The sequence below is a fragment of the Neofelis nebulosa genome, chromosome 17, assembly GCF_028018385.1.
Source record: "Neofelis nebulosa isolate mNeoNeb1 chromosome 17, mNeoNeb1.pri, whole genome shotgun sequence".
NCBI lineage: Eukaryota > Metazoa > Chordata > Mammalia > Carnivora > Felidae > Neofelis > Neofelis nebulosa.
The window spans coordinates 26026756-26047070 of record NC_080798.1 but is presented as its reverse complement, the minus strand read 5'-3'; the positions used below and the strand labels follow the sequence as shown (position 1 = coordinate 26047070).

The 20315-nt window shown below is 38.2% G+C and overlaps 2 protein-coding genes across 7 annotated transcripts in view; one reads left to right on the top strand and one right to left on the bottom strand.

Moving 5' to 3' along the window:
* The window catches only part of PHKB (phosphorylase kinase regulatory subunit beta), a 255172-nt gene extending 241632 nt beyond the window's left edge, over positions 1 to 13540 (bottom strand). The window contains exons 1-2 of one of the 5 annotated variants that reach the window (XM_058708056.1): positions 13406 to 13534; positions 11137 to 11249 (exon numbers count right to left, since the gene is read on the bottom strand). In XM_058708056.1, coding sequence (XP_058564039.1) covers positions 11137 to 11191 — 55 coding nt within the window. In that variant the 5' untranslated portion in view covers positions 11192 to 11249; positions 13406 to 13534. Of the gene's footprint in view, positions 1 to 11136; positions 11250 to 13405 lie in introns of all 5 variants that reach the window. The other 4 variants (XM_058708057.1, XM_058708058.1, XM_058708055.1 and 1 more) reach the window with 4 other exon arrangements.
* A 63-nt stretch (positions 13541 to 13603) lies between these two features.
* Positions 13604 to 20315, top strand: part of ITFG1 (integrin alpha FG-GAP repeat containing 1) — a 345618-nt gene continuing 338906 nt past the window's right edge. The window contains exons 1-2 of one of the 2 annotated variants that reach the window (XM_058708060.1): positions 13604 to 13999; positions 15706 to 15778. In XM_058708060.1, the coding sequence (XP_058564043.1) occupies positions 13792 to 13999; positions 15706 to 15778 (281 nt within the window). In that variant the 5' untranslated portion in view covers positions 13604 to 13791. The remainder of the gene's footprint in view (positions 14000 to 15705; positions 15779 to 20315) is intronic. The other variant, XM_058708061.1, reaches the window with a different exon arrangement.

Below are 20315 nucleotides of genomic sequence, written 5' to 3'. Positions count from 1 at the left end.
GTTGAGTGTGATAAGTTCTCTATAGATCTTGGATACTAACCCTTTATTTGATAGGTCATTTGCAAATATCTTCTCCCACTCCACTGGTTGTCTTTTAGTTTTGTTGACTGTTTTCTTTGCAGTGCAGAAGCTTTGTATTTTGATGAGGTCCCAATAGTTCATTCCCTTGCGTCTGGAGACATGTTGAGTAACAAGATGCTGCAGCTGAGGTCAAAGAGGTTTTTGCCTGCTTTCTCCCTGAGGATTTTGATGGCTTCCTGTCTTAGGTTTAGCACAGAAATTGGCTGCATTTCTATACATCAATAATGAAGCAAGAGAAAGTGAAATCAAGGAGTTGATCCTATTTACAATTGCACCAAAACCCACAAAAGTAAATAGGAATAAACGTAACCAAAGAGGTGAAAAAACTATACACTGAAAACCATTAGAAAGCTTATGAAAGAAATTGAAGACATAAAAAAATGGAAAAATATTCCATGCTCCTGGATTGGAACAACAAATATTGTTAAAATGTGAATACTACCCAAAGCACTCTACATATTCAATGCAATCCCTATCAAAATATATCAGCATTCTTCACAGAGCTAGAAAAAAACAATCCTAAAATTTTTATGGAACCAGAAAAGACCCTGAATAGCAAAAGCAATCCTGAGAAAGAAAACCAAAGCTGGAGGCATCACAATCCTGGACATCAAGATGTATCAAAAGCTGTAATCATGAAGACAGTATGGTACTGGCACAAAAACAAACACACAGATCAATGGAACAGAATAAAGAACCCACAAATGGACCCACAAAGGTTATGGCCAACTAATCTTTGACAAAGCAGGAAAGAATATCCAATGGAATAAAGACAGTCTCTTTAGCAAATGGTGTTTGGAAAACTGGACAACACGCAGTTGTTATTTTGATTGATATTCCAATCAAAAGACACAAATATGAATGAATGGATTAAAACAAACAAACAAACAAAAAAAACAAGACCCATCTATCAATATGACTTGTACATACCTCTGATGTAAGGACATACACAGACCAGAAGTGAAGGGATGGAACAAGATGTTTCATGCAAATGGAAAACAAAGAAAGCTGAGTGGTGCCTGGGTGGCTCAGTGAGTTAAGCATCCAACTTCAGCTCAGGTCATGATCTCACAGCTTGTGGGTTCGAGCTCTGCATTGGGTTCTGTGCTGAATGACATTTCAGAGCCTGGGGCCTGATTTGGAGTCTATATCTCCGTCTGTCTCTGCCCCTCCCCAGTTTGTGCTCCGTCTTTATCTCAAAAATAAATAAACATTAAAAAAAAAAACCAAAAACCAAAGCTGAGGCAGTTACACTTATATATGACAAAATACTTTATAACAAATCCATAATAAAAGATAAAGATGGGTATTACATAATGCTAAGGCAATAAGACAATAAAACATTTGTAAATATTTATGCACCCAACATAGAAATACCTAAATATATAAAGCAGATGTTATCACACCTAAACCAAGAAATTGACAGCAATACAATATCAGGGAACATCAGCACCTCCACTTATATCAATGGACAGTTCCTCTAAATCACATGGGACATTTTCCAAAATAAATCATATGCTGGGTCACAAACACAAGGTTCAATAAATTAAAACTGTAATCATAACAAGCATGTTTTCTAAACATAATGATATGAAACAACTCCGTTACAAGAAGAAAACTAAAAAAAAAATCACAAATATATGAAGATAAATAACACACTATAAAACAAATGGGTCAACACAGAAATCAAAGGAGAAATAAAAAAATACCTTGAACAAAATAAAAATGTAAATACAGCATGCTGAAGTCAACAGAAGTTGCAAAAGCAGTTCTCAGTAAGAAGTTCATAATGATTAAGGCTTGCCTCAAAAAACAAGAAAAATCTCAATTAACAATCTAACTTTACACCTAAAGGAATTAGAAAAAGAACAAGCAAAGCCAAAGTTAGTAGAAGGAAGGTCATAATTAAGAGCAGAAATAAATGAAATAAAGATTTAAAAAGACAATAGAAAAGACCAATGAAACTAAGAGCTGTTTCTTGGAAAAAATAAACAAAATTAACCAACTTTAGCTAGACTCAATAAGGAAAAAAGAGGGCTCAAATAAAATGAGAAATGAAAGAAGTTACAACTGTTATCAGACAAATACAAAAGATTGTAAGAGACTATTACTAATCACATGGCTACAAATGGGATAACCTAGAAGAAATGGATAATTCCTAGAAACAAAATCTTCCAACATAGAATCATGAACAGAAAATGCAAATAGAGGGGCGCCTGGGTGGCGCAGTCGGTTAAGCGTCCGACTTCGGCCAGGTCACGATCTCGCGGTCCGTGAGTTCGAGCCCCGCGTCGGGCTCTGGGCTGATGGCTCGGAGCCTGGAGCCTGTTTCCGATTCTGTGTCTCCCTCTCTCTCTGCCCCTCCCCCGTTCATGCTCTGTCTCTCTCTGTCCAAAAAAAAAAAAAAAAAAAAAGTTGGAAAAAAAAAAAAACCAAAAAAGAAAAACGTTGAGAAAATGCAAATAGAACAATGACTACTATGGAGACTGAATCAATAACCAAAAACCTCCCAACAAACAAATGTCCAGGACCAGATGGCTTCACAGGTAAATTCTACCAAACGTTTAAAGAGTTAAAAAGTTAATACCTCTTCTTCTCAAACTATTCCAAAAAATAGAAGATGAAGGAAAACTTCAAAATTCATTCTATGAGGCCAGCATTATCCTGATACGTACACCAGACAAAGACACTACAAAAAAACTACAGGCCAATATCTCTGACGAACATAGATATAAAAATCCTCAACAATTTCATGATGAAGTCACCTAACCAAATCTATACACCAAAATAGTCAAAACCTAACAGTGCTGACTACTTTGAAATCACTTAGCCATAGGATGTCCTGTTGTTCAAAACTTATTAAATACATTGTTTTTACTTAAAGAAAGAGAACATAGTAAGGCCACTACATTAAGACAACAAGGTCTATGGTTAAATTACACACATACACACACACACACACACACACACACACACACACACACACGAGTTAGTTGGGGCTTGTGGTTCCATAGTGTAGTGGTTATGACGTCTGCTTTACACATACACGAGTTAGTTGAGACATGCCAAAATTTCATCATAACGTATCAGTAAATACATCAGTAAATTGTAATATATCACAATACATTAGTAAAGTATATAAAAACATTTAAAATCAAAGATCATAATACATTTAGAGGTTTATTTCTTCACCTTAATTTCTGAAGAATTAGATACATTTGCACAATTGCTATTAGGTTACAGACAAAAATTCATGAAAGAAATATATTCAGAAGACAGAAAAGAAAAAAAAAAGATGTGACTGAAATCCTTGTAAATCAAGAGCTGTTAAAAGTTCAGATGTAAATTACATAAACAATTAACTGTCCTATAAGCTGAAAACTTCATGGAAAAAATAGTCCACTGATTACAACCACAGCAAGCCAAGGTCATATTTTTGACAAACTGGTTTTTCATAACTATAAGCAACCATTGGATGTTTATGACCAAGCTTTAAAAATTAATGCGAACACATAAAGAAAAAGATTTTAAATACATAGAAAATTCTTCACTGATTCAAGTTCAAAAGGAAGACTGAAATGCAAAAGGAACATCAGAAACACCTGATATGAGTATGTTTTCAAAACATACCAGGAAAGAACACATATATGATAAAATACAGTCCAAAACTCAACTGCCCAATTCTGAACCCTGTGCCTGTCCTTGTCAGAATACCTTCACAACTTTAGCAGTAAGACGCAGTCTACTATCCAAAAACTTCATGGCCATTCATCTCCATGAGTGGGACCTATGTATTTCTAAACATTCAGTCCTGAGCCATAAGACCTGAATCTTAAATGACCAAAAAGGAAGGCCATGGAAATGGTGTGAGGTTACTGATTTATTATTGCTTTATTAGCAAATACAACAATAAGCTTTTAAAATTTTTATATAACAAAGTAAAAACTAACGATGTGTATTTTGAAAGACAAGAACATATAAGACATACACCAGAACCTATAAAAATAGCCAATTTCAATTAAACACTTAGGATTCCCACTGTAGTTTATGGAAATCACTTAATATGCCATATCTGTGCACCTGTAAAAAGGAACTTCCTCAAGAAATTGGTGAAATATGAACTGGAAGGGAAGAAAGCTATGAAATCAAGAACTGAAAAATGAAGAATAATTCTTTTTAAAGGACTTAATATGTAGTCATATCATTGTTGGTAAAAAGTAACTAATAAAATCCATAGGAAAAAAAAGGAACAAAACAGAAAACAGGAACAATTTTTTTCATCTTTTAAAAACCACCTCCGGGGCGCCTGGGTGGCTCAGTCAGTTAAACATCTGACTTCGGCTCAAGTCATAATCTCACAGTTCTTGAATTCTAGCCCTGCATCCAGCTCTGTGCTGACAGCTCAGAGCCTGGAGCCTGCTTCGGATTCTCTCTCTCTCTCTCTCTCTCTCTCTCTCTCTCTCTCTCAGCAATAAACATTTTAAAAAACATTAAGAAACCACTGTAATCAAGGCATCCAAGGCCTAATGTGACAAAAATGAGAATAAGTGTGAATTTATTAAAAACAGAAAACTACAATGAACCATCAAAAAGTATTTACCAATTTTTCAAGACCACGTATATAACATACAATTTTCTGTTATTTGTTTTCTGCTCAAGAATTTGAAAATAAGCCCCCCTCCAAATACATAACAGACATCTCCTAACTGTGTTTAAGTGCTTACCAGTAAAGGGGCGCCTGGGTGGCTCAGTCAGTTAAGCGTCTGACTTCAGCTCAGGTCATGATCTCACGGTTCGTGGGTTTGAGTACCAGATCAGGCTCCACGCTGATATCTCAGAACCTGGAGCCTGCTTTGGATTTTGTATCTCCCTCTCTCTCTCTGCCCTTCCCTGCCTCACGCTCTGTCTCTCTCTCTCAAAAATTAATACACATTCAAAAACATTAAAAAGTAAATAAAAATAAAAGTCAGTCTGTTGAGTCAAAAATTATGTAATAAATGATAAATGGATTCTAATCAAGGGGGCCGCATTTTCTGAATCTAGACTGATGACAGAGTCAATATATGTGTTTTCATGACCTAAAATGGACTGAGTGACCCACACACCTGGCACTGTGTCCTGTGCTAAGTGTCAAACAGAGATAGACATATAATACATGGTTTCTGCATCAGCTGCTCCCTACCTTTGCCCACTCTCCAATTTATTTTTTACTTAGTAGCCAGAGGATCTTCATAAAATGTTACTCAGTCTTATCACTGTATTACTTCAAATTTTCAATAGCTTTCCCTCTCATTTATAATAAAATCCAAGTATCTTCAAGGCTTCCAGTGCTCTGCCCATCCCAGCCATCTTCTCTCTCCTATTCCTGTCATTCACAATGCTTTGTCCTTTGGTCTTCTCAGTGCTCCTCAAATGTCCATCTCTATCAACCCCCAAGGTCCTAGCCTAGAACCCTCCTCACCCTAACTTCTTACTTGACTCCTATTTTCTCCTTCAGCTCAAATGTCACTTCCATAGAAGCATTCACTAATGTCCCACATTAATGCTGCAGGAGATGAGGAGCTGGTAAGTGGTATAAAGCAAAGGAGTAATGGTTAATTCCTTATTTTAGAAAAATCATCCAGACAGGAACTTGTACAATGGACTGGCTAGAGGTGATATGAGGGAGATGACAGCTATAGGCAGCGAAGTTAAGTAGGAAACAACTATAAGAGTCTCAGAGAGAAACAGAGATCATACGTATATAAGAACACTAAAGTCATCTTTGGCTCTGCATAAAGTTCCATCGGGCTATGAGCTCTCTAAGACCACTATTATATATTACAAACTTCCTATGACATTAGAGAGACCCCATAAACATTAGTTAATTTGAAATGAGTGTGAGAACATCAGTGAACATAACCAAGATGCAAACAATAATCACTGTCATTCATTTATTGAACACTTAGGCACTATGCATAATGAAGAAGGGGAAGGCAGCGGTGGTGAGGAGCAGTGGCTCCGCCAGAGTTTGTACTTTATGAGTTTACATCTCTGCGTTTTGGTTTTTTTCAAGAGCTAGTATCTATGTCAAAGGACTGTTGTGAGATTTAAATGTAAAGCACTGAAAAGAACACTGCTTGTCACATGTCAAGTACTTAATAAAAATTAGCTACTAATAAAAATTAGTCACCGCTGTCAACATCATAATCATTATTTTTATTATTAGTACCACTACTACAATCACCAAGTACTTCAGAGACATTTCATCTTCACAAAAGAACTTAGGAAGGATATACTATTATCTCTACTACACAATGAGGGAAAGTAGGTACAAAACCAGTTTGCACAGTTTTTAAGCATCATACTGGGATCTGAGCCTAGTACTATGAGTCTAAAGTTTATATATTAAACACATTATGACACTGTCTCTCAAAAGGGGCAGGAGGGACTCAGTGTGATAAGTAATATAATTTTCTAAGCCATATGATTTATTGAATATTTACTATGCTCTAAGAGTTCTTCTAGGCTCTGAAGCATACAAGAGAAACAAAACAGGTTAAGTCTCTTCTCTCATGAGACAGGCAAGATAAGAGAAAAATATCAAACAGCGAGAAGTCCACCACAGAGATTCAGAATTAAGAGTGATGTGTCTGGGGGTCACTTAGATTAGATAGGCAGAAAAGGCCTTTCTAAGGAGATTTAAATTTAAGATGAGAACCTAAAAGACAATCAAAAGGGACAAGCACAAGGTACCAAACAAGAGGATAGAGAGCTTTCCAGACAGAGGAAATAGCTACTACAGAGAGTCTAAGTGAAACAAAATTGTGTCTTAAGCAAACAAAGCAAGTCAGCATGGCCAAACACCAGTGGGGGAGGAATGGAGTAGTCCATGAGATGACAGAGGCAGGCAACAGCCAGGTGCCTTGGGGTCACTCAAGAGAAAGGAATGTGGATTTTATGCTTAAAGGTAATAAAGGATGATGGGAAAGTGACATGATCTGAATTATGTTTAAAAGAAGCTACTCACTGCTGGATGGAAAACAGATTGTAGTAAGACAAAAATGTGAATTCTTTCCAGGCTATCTCAGTAGTTTAGACCAGAGATGAAAGTGCTTTAACTAGAGAGGCAGGAATACAGCTGGAGAAAAATAGACAGATTCTGGTGTACATTTCAGGAGATGGAGTACAAAGGATTTACAAATGAACTGAATAAAAAAGATGAAGGAAAAAGGGTTAACCTCTGTATTATAATGGTTTAGTTTACTGAGGTGACGAAAATTAGGGGAGGTACATGTTTGGGGTAGGAACAGGAGTTAGAAATAAGAGTACAGTTTTAGCCAGGTTTCATTTGAGATCCCCATCATATACCCATCTGGAAATGTTCAGTAGGCACCTGGATCAGAATCAGGAATCCTGGAAGTTCCTCTTATCCTTTCTCTTGCTTCATAGAAGACTGAAGATACAGAACATCAAGAGGAACATAGATTTTAGAATGTGAGTATAATGTGAGTATTCTGTAACAATCTACAACAGTGAGACAAGACCTTGTACTCCTCATGAAACTATTTCACTTATAGAAAATAAAGCATCATCTCTGCTGAGGATAATAATACAGAAAGAAAGTAAGCTTTAAGGTCAATGAGATTCATGCCAAGAGAGTTAACCCATATCATGTGGCCTCTATTTCTAAAATCTTACAAGATTATAGGGCAGGACCTACTAAGAAGAGATCGGAGCTCCCAGCAGGATAAAATTTATAAGTGTTTCTGAAAATTCCATCCTATCTGAAGGGAATCCATTGCATACCCAATACAAGACAAAAGTAAACCCTAACTGTACATAAAATAATGACTTCTCCCTGCTATCAGACAGGAGTTTCCATGGAAACTATCACAAAGAATTTCCTTAGATTTGTGATTATTGACAAAAACAAAATAGGCTTGGAGTCAAATGAGAACTAGATTCTGGGTAATCTGATTCAAGCTAATTGTCTTTTAGTGTGACAAGTTTTCTTAATCAAATGGCTACTTAGAGGGTAGATATCAAAATGAGAGAAACAGACAAGCAACCTTATCTGTTTTTGTGTAAGTCTTACTCTTAAATAGCTATCAGCCATATTGTAAAAGACCATGTTAGGAAAGATAAGAACTAAAATTTATTGAGCAGCTATTAAATATCAAGTGTTTTGCACAATAATCCTTCCAGGCAAGTTTTATTACCCTTAAGTTTTATAGAGGAAGAAGCCAGTTCTCAAAGATGTAGAGTAACTTGCTCAAGATCAAACAGATAGTAAGCAACAGAGCCAGGAGGAGATTCAGGTTTAGCTGAACACAAAACATGTACACTTGCCTTGGGCTTTTTTAAAACGGTCTAAAACCCACAATGGTCCAGGAGCCCAAGCCTATGGTCTCTTTAAGCTATAACGATATTACTGATTAACTACTGAATTAGGCTGAAAACAAGGCTATAATGTATAAAAAGAAGAGACATGTAAAATAAAGAAAGAGACATATAAAAACCAAAAGAACCAAAAAAGAAATAAGTAAAGGAAAAAAGTAAAGTCATGCTGATAAACTCACTTAGATGTTAATAAATTTAGGGAGCCAAGATAGAGTTGTGATACTTCATTTTAAGGAGTAACTTTTAAAATTATCATTTAAGAATAAAAGTAAAAATGCCAAGATATTTCTTAGCTCATAACAATTACCTCAAATAATTTAACTGCAATACCAAAGTGACTGCTATTGCTGCCTAACTCTGTCAACCTAACATATTGTGTAACTGTAGTAGTCACATGGAAAATGAAATCAATCTGAGGTACTGCATGCTACACTCCTTCCCTAATTAGTTAATTATTTTCATTATGGAATTTGCCTATAAATTCATTGTCTTGTACATTTTACTCCAAGGTTCTTTAGATTCTTTAAAGACAAACCTGGACCTCCACATTATCTCTTTGGATTTAAGCAGTCAAAACAAAAGAAATTCAACCAAAGCACACACTGACACATCAGCAGTCAGAGCACTACTTAACAAGCATGCACACACATAAACGCAGGATACACACTAAATTCAGTGAAGAGTAGAAACAAAGACAAAACAGTAGAAATAAATCCAAGAGGAATAAAGAGGGTTACAATGCATAAAACAATCTAGGTAACACCAGAAGTTAATTTTCCAAAATCAAGGTACTAGCTTCCATTTTTGCTAACACTGAATAGTGTCTAGCCAAAAGTACCAGGGAAAAGCTCCGCTGTCAACTGAGAACATACTTTTAAATAACTGTTAAATGAAATTATTCCTTAAAACACTCTCCTACAATAGTAATGTCCAAAGAACCATAATAGAAGAAAACAAATCAATTCCAATGCAATATTTCTCAATTAGTAAATAAACTATAAATGCAAACCACTCTAAGTATTTATTTTAACAGATGAAAGATTTAAGGATTTTTTTAGAGCCATTACTAAATTTTGGTTAGGGGGACCCCCCCCCAAAAAGGTGTAAATGTTGAAAGTAATTTATAAGAAATCAGTTCTTTAAATGGCTTAAACTATGAAGTTTAGTATATTTCTATTTTGTTTCTTGGTGCATTCTATTTCAATTTAATAATATGGTACTGGAAACGCTTCTTGTGTATGCCTTCAAACACTCAACATAATGTTAAAGTACAGTTCTTAGGTTTTGAAATTTTCAGAACTGTTGATGCATAAAAGCATACCTTTAGTATTCTGTTTCCCTATAACTGCTGAATGACTTTGCTAAGTGCTGGAAACCCACCAAGCCCTTATTAGGAAAGCCTAGATAGAAAAAGAGTCCAGTGCTTAAAATACAGAAAACACAGTCCAAAGATATATGTCCTCTTATTCTTAGTTCAAAGATTAAATCAGTAATCAACTGGCAATGTTACATATACCATTTTGTTATTTAGCAGATGACAACTGAAGGGTCATTTTTGGGCCTTAATAAAAGCTTTCCTTTATATCTGATTGTGATTCTTCTTTAAGCTCCTTCCTTTTTCATGATTTTCCTCCTCAATCTTGCCAAAACAGGATTTAAAATCTAAATGGAAATAAAAGGGGAACCACTGTCAGGATTTAGGCAGGCTCATCTCACATTTACCTGTTAATGAGTCCTGAGGCTCTGCTTAAGGCATATTTGAGACAAAAACCAGCCTCTTGACATTAGGCTTCTGCAGAGTGTTCCCTTAATGAACAGGTTTTAAATGGCCAAAATGAAACACAACCTACACAAAAAAGCCGTAAAGACTTTAGTTGTGATTTTAGCTCTATGGCCATTAAACAAAGGCCTTTTCTTCCTCTGTAAAGGTAGACTAGATACATCAAAAGACCTGAGTTCCTAATGGGAATACAAAGGTGGTCTCTCTTGGGTGCATGAACTTCCTTGAAATTGTTTTCAAAATCCTGGGCACTCATCAGGGGAGCAATCAGCTTTCATCAAGCTTGCTAAGGGTCTCATCAACATGACGTCCATGTTAGTCTAAGAGCCATTGTGCAAATGCCTCCTCCAGCCCTTATACCAAAAAGCCATGGGCTGGAAGGCAGAGCAATGGCCTTGAAACATGATAGTCTGGAGACCTGGGGCAAATTGCTTCACCTTTGTGAGCTTCCATTTCTTGTCTATGAAATTGTATGTAAAAATACCTCTTTCACAAGGAGTTGATAAAGAGTAAATAATTGTAACCCTTACCAAAAACTGCTGATTTATAAAAGTTATCTCCATTATGCAATAAGACAATAATCACTGAAGAACCTTTTTAAGTACCCATTTTACAATTGAGTGTCCCAGTTACTGAGGAACTAACCCTGGTCAAACAGAGCTGATGTAAAGACAGGTTTCCAGTCTGCACTTCTCATGCCCTACACAACTCCACTACAGGCCACATTCAACACACAGTACAAACCTGAGCCTAATAACAGCAGAATTGGTACTTGGGCTTGGGACCACCAAAGAGGAAATAAAAACCGAAATGACATTATGTGGTGACATCAACCTTCAGAATCAAAGATATCTAAAATTACCAAGTGACCCTTTTGGGGTCTACACACTTACCAGACCTTAAGAAAGCGGGTGGAGAAGAGACGATGGCATCAGGTGAGTTGGCCATTTCAAATTGTTGACTCTAATCATAAGCGTCGCAGGCTAAACTAGAGCAATTTTCAAAACTGTTTAGTGAAGGTTAGAAGCAATCAGCGTTAGATTAATTGAAAGCAGTGTGAGCAGTTATTAACATGATGCAGTGTGCAACAAAGGCAATAATTGAGGTTCATTTTAATTTTATTTTCTTTTTAATGACTTGAAAATTTGATTTTCTTTGCTTTGATAAATTACATTTGCTTATATGGATGAGGCAGGAAATACATAATATCCACTTATTAACATTACATAAGAGTGGCATCCTCTATTGAACAGTGCAGTGATTATGCTACTATGTAACAATGCTCAGAACTTTGCAGTGACATCTATATCAGAGCCAGGTTAGCCCAAGTTTCAAACTAGGCTGAGTTTATATATTCTTCTAAAAGTAACAAACAGAATCAGATTGGTTGTTTTCAATGACATAGGAAGTCAAGGATTCATTCAAGAAACTATATATATAGTCAATACCTTACAGAGTTAGAACCAGAAACCTCAATGAATTTGAATGACTTCAAATAGTATCTATCTCTTACTACAATGATATAAACAATATAGGAACATCCAACATTTATACTATGCATTTAACTACTTTGCACATGAAACTGGACTTAAGTGACTGCATTCAACAAAAGTTAAATAAAATTTGAGTTTTTTTCTCACTTAAGAAAGAGAAGGTAGGTTTTCAAAGCTCACTGTTATGACATGCAATTCAGAGAAAATAAAAACTGGAAAAGAAAATAAATCCTATATGCTTATTAAGAGGAAAGAGAAATGCTGTAAAATAGATGTGGAGGGCAGAGCTCAGTTCCCTGTTAAGAAAACTCAGGTTACTCTCTTTGACCAGATATTATCAATCCAATTCCCTTTATAGCCCAAATAAACAATTGTTAGCAGTCAATCAATACTTCAATATGACACAAAAATTTTAAGTGTGAAACACAAATATATGACTATACCAACTATATTTACTCTTAAATGTAAGGACTGTTAAAAAATTCTCTCATACTTCTGTGGTAGTTTTGCTATAATCTAAGTAAATAAGCGCAGAACTTTATAAATAAAGTTTAAAAACATAATGGATATTAGCAACAAAGATTGGATGAATTTCTCCTGTATTATTTATGAAATTAGATACTTTATTCAAATTTAAAAAAGGAAAACTACACAAGGGACAACCAAGAACTTCATAAATTGGGTAAAACCCCAAACATAATGGGGGCATATTAGCTGAGAAAAAAAAAACCCTCTAGGGATCGATGCAAATACAGACTTAGTTTTCTAGGGCTATGCCTTTCCTTAACAGTAGCATCTTTCAACACTGACAAATAGTAACATCAATCCTTTAAAAGGGAAGATTAAATGAACACTTGTCATCCCACCATCTTTTGTTTTGTAAGCACACTTTTAGCTCAAGATTACATACAGCCAGCCAGAAACGAGGGAAGTTTCAATCCTGTCTCTCAGAGGACTGATGGGCCCTAAGTGCTAACTTCAAAGACGTGACTTTGCAATTTGAACAAGTCAGTTCAGGACACTTCCAACTGTAGTAACTGCCTGCGCAGCGTCTTCTGACCTCGGTGGCTTTGGATTTGGGAGGCACAGCTGGGAACTTTGTGTCCTGAGGCCACTTGCCCAGGGAAAGAACCCGCTAGAGCCCTTAAGCACGCTCAACGTGACCCCCTTCATAGCCTAAGGCCCTGTCTCCACTCAATTTCTGCCACATAGTAATCGACTAGGGCTCAGAACTTGTGAAGAACATAAAAGGGAGATATGAAATAAAGCAAAACTTTTTTGCTGGCAGTTTTCTAGGACCAGATCATAATCACATCTAAGAATGAAGCTATTTGATTTTTGAGGGACGACCCACTGTCTTTCCCAGGAACCTGGCAGCCGCCTGATTTCTAAAGAGTAAAACTCCAGCTTTGGTGGACACCACCACCTAATTTCTGAGCGAACACACACGAAATAGCGTTGGGGAAAAACACATGTAGTCGGGGGCACCACCAATTTGGGAGGTGGGGGTAAACATGAAGAGGAAGGCCGGGACCGCAGTCTGCTTTCTAAGGGGAAACACGCGGGCACAGGTTCAACTCCAGGACCCCGACCAGCCTCCCGCCCAAGGCGCTTGAGGGGGAGCACCACCCTGGTGCAGGGGAGGGAGTGTCTCCCCAGCCAGCCAAACCTGAGCGCTTGGCCCGGGCTCTTCGCTCCAACACCTTCCAGTTCCCTTCAGCCATGAGCCCCGCCGCCCCCACCATCTCTCTCAGGCCGCCGCCTTTGCCACCGCCCCAAAGGCCGACTGTCAGCTCCGCCCGGCCGGCCCCGCCCCCACGCACGACACTGTCGGGAGGCGCGCCGGCCGGAAGTGAGCGCAGGGGCGATTTTCGACCCAGCTTCACGGCCTCCCAAGAGTCAGAGGTGTAGTTCTAAGGGAAAGTGAGAGGGGAGCCGGTGGCGGCTCGTACGGGCGGGGAGGCTGTGCGCTTTCTCTCTTGGTCGGCAGCACGGTGCTTTCCGGCTGCCGTCAAGCGCGGCACTGGGCCGGCGGGCGGGGGCCGAGGGGCTGCCATGGCGGCGGCGGGCCGGCTGCCGAGCTCCTGGGCGCTGCTGGCGCTGCTGCTTGGGGGGCTCGCACTGCTGGGAGTCGGGCCGGTCCCGGCGCGGGCGCTGCACAACGTCACAGCCGAGCTCTTTGGGGTCGAGGCCTGGGGCACCCTGGCGGCCTTCGGAGACCTCAACTCCGACAAGCAGACGGACCTCTTCGTGCTGCGGGAAAGTCAGTGCTTGCCCGGCCCTCCCTCTGTCCGCTGTCCCTGTGCCCCTCCCGGTGTACCCCACACCCTTAGCCCGGATGACCACTCTTCCTGCATTTCCCAACCCTTCTCTCCCGACCCTGTCTCTCCCTTTATCTCCAGCATCCTTTGCAGTTTGCCCGTTCTCTCCATGTTTTCCAGCCCCTTGTCCTGGCCTGACCACCCCACAGTTTTATTTACCCACATAAGTCCTGGAAACAGCCCAGTTTTGTTTTTTTTTTTCCTGAGAAGCCGTAGGCCTTCACCCACGTACCCCCTCCTCCGCATGGAATCACCTGCCTTTCAAAGTCCTTCCTGATTCCCAGGAGTCTTTGTAGCTTGCCTCTGCGTTCCCTCCTAAAGTCCTTTCGTTCCTTCCTGCTTTACTTCTTCAATTCTCCTTCCCCTTTCATAAACTGGAAAAGATGCAACTTGACAGTGTCTTCTCATAGGGGACTTTAACCTACCTCATTTGCCTTATTCACCTGCCCCTCCTCTTTTTCATGGTCCCAGCTTTCTTTGAACCTACTCCCCACTCCCCAACGCCCTAAACACTCCACAGCTCACACAAGCATTTTGCAGAGGCCACTGATAAACTCAGTGTCTCCTTGGGAAAAGATTCTCAAACTGTAGATTCTTCTCCCTCCTGAGCTGTCTAGTCTTTCATATGCACCTGACCTTTTCCTCACTTTGGTCACCACCGTTGTCTTCCAAATCTCTGCTTTCCTTGTCAACTCGAGATTCTTAGGAGTTCTTTGCTTTAACTAAACATCACTAAACAAACTTTACTGTAAATTTTGATGCTGACCACGGGTATTAGAGGGTCTTAGCATTCTTTTGAGTACCCACAAAACTGGGTAGGTCAAGGCCATGAAGGAAGGAGGTGAAGCGGGTTTATACAGAACTCAACTAACAGGATCTTGGCTTAGTTTTCTTGGGCTCTTGCCACGATACCAGAACCCCCTGGGGACCCTGTATATTTTTCCCGTCTTTGTATGACTATGTATCTATTGCAAGAAAGGTGCACACTATCAAACCCCTAGCTACTCCATCCAAACTGGATGCAGAGACTCTCCTCTTAACGTTAAAGATGCCTTGGGTTTAAGTAAACCATTTCAAAAGTCTGTTCAGTGAGTCCTCCTGAATGTATCCAATGAGTTCCAAAGATGCACCATCCTAGGGAATGGTTCCATAGGAGCCACAAGAGGAGGGTCTTGGAGGATACATCTTTTTCTTCTTAAGTATGTAGTCATGTCCTTGTTACTAGTCAGATACCTACAGTAGGAGTTCCTGTGTGTGTGATGCATCTGCGTGATGAACTAAACAGCTTATAAGGGGTCATGTTCTTGGGGAAACAAGGCTTGACATATACTATAATTAAAAGGTATGTTCTTTACATAGTTAAGTCAACTGATCTGATTCCTGGCAAAAAGCCATTGGTTTCAGTTTGTTTTGACCAACTGTTCATCCTTCCTATTTCTCTGCTACTTTTTTAACATTGAATTTGTGATATACTATTAGGTATCTCCATTCCATTAGACATGTAGGACTCACCTTGAAAGGGCATAGTAACTAGAGTAAAATGAAAATGTTATTGTTAAGAACAGCACCCAGAAAAGCTTTTTGTAACTACTGATTGGAGGTGTTACCTAGAAACTTTTCTCTAATATCATATATTCGCTTCTTTTAGGAAATGATTTAATCGTCTTTTTGGCAGACCAGAATGCACCCTATTTTAAACCCAAAGTAAAAGTATCCTTGAAGTAAGTACAAATGTATCTGTTCCTATAAAAAACAATCATTACTGTAATGATTGATATGTAATAGCTAGTTGGGTTGTCTTTGAAATCAATTTTATTTAACTGTGTTGACACAAAACCACTAGTTATGAGGTGTGAGTAGCAAGTAATTAGTTAGGAAAAATAGTGAATATACCAAAGTTTAAAAGTCATTTACTTTTGAAAACAAATTAATAAATTTGAGTAGATCACATCTGTTCCTGCATAAACACCCTTCATTCTCTAGCAATATAGTACCCCTTCATGAATGTGTTGGGGATTGTCCCTCATCCTGAGTGTGCCGGTGGGAACACAGGCTTGTCAGGTCAACTATGTATTGAGGGTGAGAGGGGGGCTTCATTTGCACTGGGGAAGAGGTGTTCTAATTTCTTTTTGTTTGTTGACTTGTAGGTGATGAGTTTTTTAAGGTTTATTTTGAAGGAATTTAAATCAAGCAGAAGTCTTTAAATGTTCAAATAATAGTTCTTTCATTTATATGACTGGCATTGCCTGAAACTCAGTGATCTTCAGTAGTGAGCCAGCACAGTTTTGAAACATAGAAGCAAGGATTGATTGCTGGATGGTTCAAGGAAGAAGAAATGAGTTAGTACATACTAAGGTGGAAGCTTCCAGAAAGTTACAAAATTTCAGTGAACTTCAGTACAATTTAGGTAAGGGCTTTCAAGTTTGGCGACACAGCATTAACAAGATGGCAGTAAGCATATTGTGAAGAGGAGGTGGAAAGATTTACCTAACAGAAGTGTAGGGTGTACTTTGGAAAATTTTGGACCAAGAAGATGAGATTAGGGCAGACTAGGAACCTTCATAAATGTCAGAAAGAGTTTGAACCCAATCCCATGAGAAGTGGAGAATGATAGGTTGTTGTTTAAAGGAGAGATGAAAAAACAACAGTATTTTAAGTTTATTTACTTGTTAACCATGTGCAGGATGAATTGGTTTACAGAAAGATCAGAGGTTACTTAGGAAATGGTTTAAAAAAAATTTAAATTCCTTTGTGGGTTAATAACTGCCCAGAGTCTACAATACTTAAACTCACACTTATGTTTTAAAAAATGGCCTTAAGTTAGAACATTGAAAGGAAAGTTTTAAATGGACAAACAGAAACTTACCCTAGTGAGAAATTTTCCTATGTACTGGATATCAGCATGCTTGGAGTGGGAACAGAAAGGTAAATATTATATACAAGAAATGACTTGCTTACAAATGATTTTTCTTGGAAAGAAATGTTTGAACTACAAAGGACTAGGGTTCCACTAAGTTAAAAAAAAAAAATCCCAATTCATTTCATTTTTCTTGATTAACAAATGCAGTGTTGTTTTCTATACTATTACAATTTAGAAACTTGTTTTTATTTTATTTATTTAGAATATCTTTCAAAGCATATGGGGCTTCTGGGTGGCTCAGTCAGTTAAGCATCCGATTCTTTGTTTCAGCATAATCTCACGGGTTCACAGGTTCAAGCCCCGCTTTGGGCTCGGTGCTGACAGCACAGAGCCTGCATGGGATTCTCTCCTTCTCACTCCCTGCCCCTCCCCCCTCAAAAAAACCCCAAAAACCTAAAAGAATATTTTTCAAAGTATAAATAACTCTCCTTCATTCTTTACTTCCCCCGCTCCCTTGTTCCTTTCTCAGATGCAACCACTTTTAAAAACTTAAGCTATTTTTTTCTGGTGCTTATTTCCGTATTTTAAAATAAGCTTTTACACTGTAATCTCTTTAGTAATTATCTTTATCTCTTGGATTTTTGTTAGCATAGATGAGGGTTTACCATCTTTAAATTATATCATCTCAATTATCATTATATCATATTTTTAGTTAAATCAATAAACATTGTTTACATTTTGACCATGTAGATTCTGTGCACTTCAGAACCAAGAAGCATACAGTATTTCATTTTTTTTAAATTTTTTTTAATGTTTATTTATTTTTGAGAGAGAGAGAGAGAGAGCACGAGCAGGGGAGGTGTAGACAGAGAGAGGGAGACACAGAATCCGAAGCAGGCTCCAGGCTCTGAGCTGTCAGCACAGAGCCCAACGTGCTCGAACTCACAAACCACAAGATCATGACCCAAGTCAAAGTCAGACGCCCAACCAGCTGAGCCACCCAAGCACCCCCGTATTTCATTTCTGTAGCGTTTTTCCTCCTGCTGTAAATGGTTGCTTTTTAAAATCAATTGCAGGGGCGCCTGGTGGCTCAGTTGGTCGAGCTTCCGACTCTTGATTTCAGCTCAGCTCATTATCTCACTCTTCATGGGATGGAGGCCTGAGTTGGGCTGCATGCTGACAGGAGGAGCCTGCTTAGGCTTCTCTCTCTCCTTTTCTTTCTGCCCCTCTCCCGCTCATGTGCACACTCACACTCCTTTTTTCTCCCTCTCAAAATAAATAAACTTGAAAACAATCAATTGCATAGTTTTCTGTGTACATATCCTTAATTTCTTGGTAGATGTTGCATCATATCGGCCAAATATCTATTGTACATTTTGTTTTCCCCTTTGAGTCCTATACACTTCTGCCCAATCAGTTCATTTTTAAGCCTTCTGCAAGGTTAGTATTTGGAGACTTCCCCTTTGCTGTTCTTTGTTGGATCCCTCTTTCTTGGATCCTGTGCCATTTTATTCTTAGCTTCTTCATTTACTTCCCTGGAATGCATCCTTTAGGAAATTCCTGAGATAGAATGTATGGTATGTTCAATGTCCCCCAATTTTTTTACTCTTAATAATTTCATTGGCCTATAGTCTTCTAGCTTCATGGGTTGCTATTTTAAAATCCATTGCTTTTCTTTCTTCTAATCCTTCTAATGTGACTTGTTTTATTTTTAATTTTGGAAGCTATTAGGGTCTCTCTATCCCTTTTGTTTTGGTATTTCATGATGTTGTACCTTGATATAGATTATTTTTTATTTATTATACTGGGTATTAAGTGGATCCCTTCAAACTGGAAGCTTCTATCCTTGGGGGCTTTTTGAAATGTTCTTATTTCTTTAGTAATTTATTTGTTCTATCAGGATTCTTATCACTTTGTTATTGGACTGCTGAGTCCAACCTTTATTCCTTCATTTTATCTGTGTTTTTGTCATTTCATTTTGTTTCCCTTTCTAGGAAGTGTTCTCACTTTTATTTTAAGCCTTCTATTGAATTTTTTATTTTAGCTGTCATATTTTTTATCTCCAAGAAGTTTTCTTTGTTCTCTTATTATCCTTTTTTAAGCAGGCTGTTTCTTTTTGTTTTATGGACATACGTTCTTCTCTTATGTCTTTAAGTGTAATTTGAAGTTTCTTTATTCATCTTACTATCTGTTTTGTTCAGATTCTTTATTGCTATTTTTTGGCTCTCTTTGATATTCATAGTTTTCTTCAAAAAGCAGGGGTATCATATTTAAGAGTAAGGCAATAAAGAACTAATTGGAAAGTCTTTGCATGGTTGAACATGTCGCCTGTCTCTTGCCCTGTGGTCATGTTCCTGGCTGACTAGCAGTCCAGGAATAGGGTAGAGCTGGAGGAAGGGTCAAACTGTTCCTTCTGTAGACTTTCCATTAACCCCCTGTTTTTAGCTTATGGCTAAAACCTTACCCTCTGTTGTAATTTAACTCTCTAATGCATGATTAATAAACTCTGTGGTCCTTGTCTTGCTAAGAGAGAGAGACAGAGAAGGGACTGTCACTCACAATACAGACTTTCAGTTTAACCTGTATTCAGCCTTCTGCATCACTCTTGTGTTTCACAATTTCTGATGACTCCAAATTCTGAGCCTCTCAGGTGTTCTGGGCCAAAAGCTTTTCTTCTTAAGACTTTACCTTCAGACACTTTAGCTTACAGTTTCCTTGCCATTGTAAGTCCGTTATCAATATCTTCCTTCGTGATCTCTTTGTTTCTGAGGCGCTATACCTTTTTTGTTTTTAAAGTTCATTCCATATAATTTTAGTGGATTCTTTGAAAGAAGAAAAGATAAACACATGAGTTAATCTCATATCTTTAAATGCTTCTACTTTGTATTTTTACAATCATAAAGAAGCTGGGTATTTATGACCATAAAACCTTGATTAGGTTGGGGCGCCTGGGTGGCTCAGTCCGTTAAGCTTCCGACTTCAGCTCAGGTCATGATCTCATGGTTGGTGAGTTTGAGCCCCAGGTCCGGCTCTGTGCTGATAGATAGCTCAGAGCTTGGAGCCTGCTTCAGATTCTGTATCTCCCTCTCTGTCTGCCCCTACCCCGCTTGCACTCTGTCTCTCAAAAATAAGCAAACATTAAAAAATTTAAAAAGAAAAAGAAAAAAACCTATTGATTAGGTTAAATTTCCATCTAATCCTTTGTAATATATTTCTATCTATTCCAGAATATTTTTAGCCCCAAATTATGAATATATATAGACAGGTATTACTGCCAAGTATGTGCAGTATATGTTATTGTGGATACATATGTACACATGCACATGAAGAGGCCTCCACCATTAGATATAGTTTGCTACTGTATCTCATAGTAGCGTGTATGGTTGCTATATCATCAT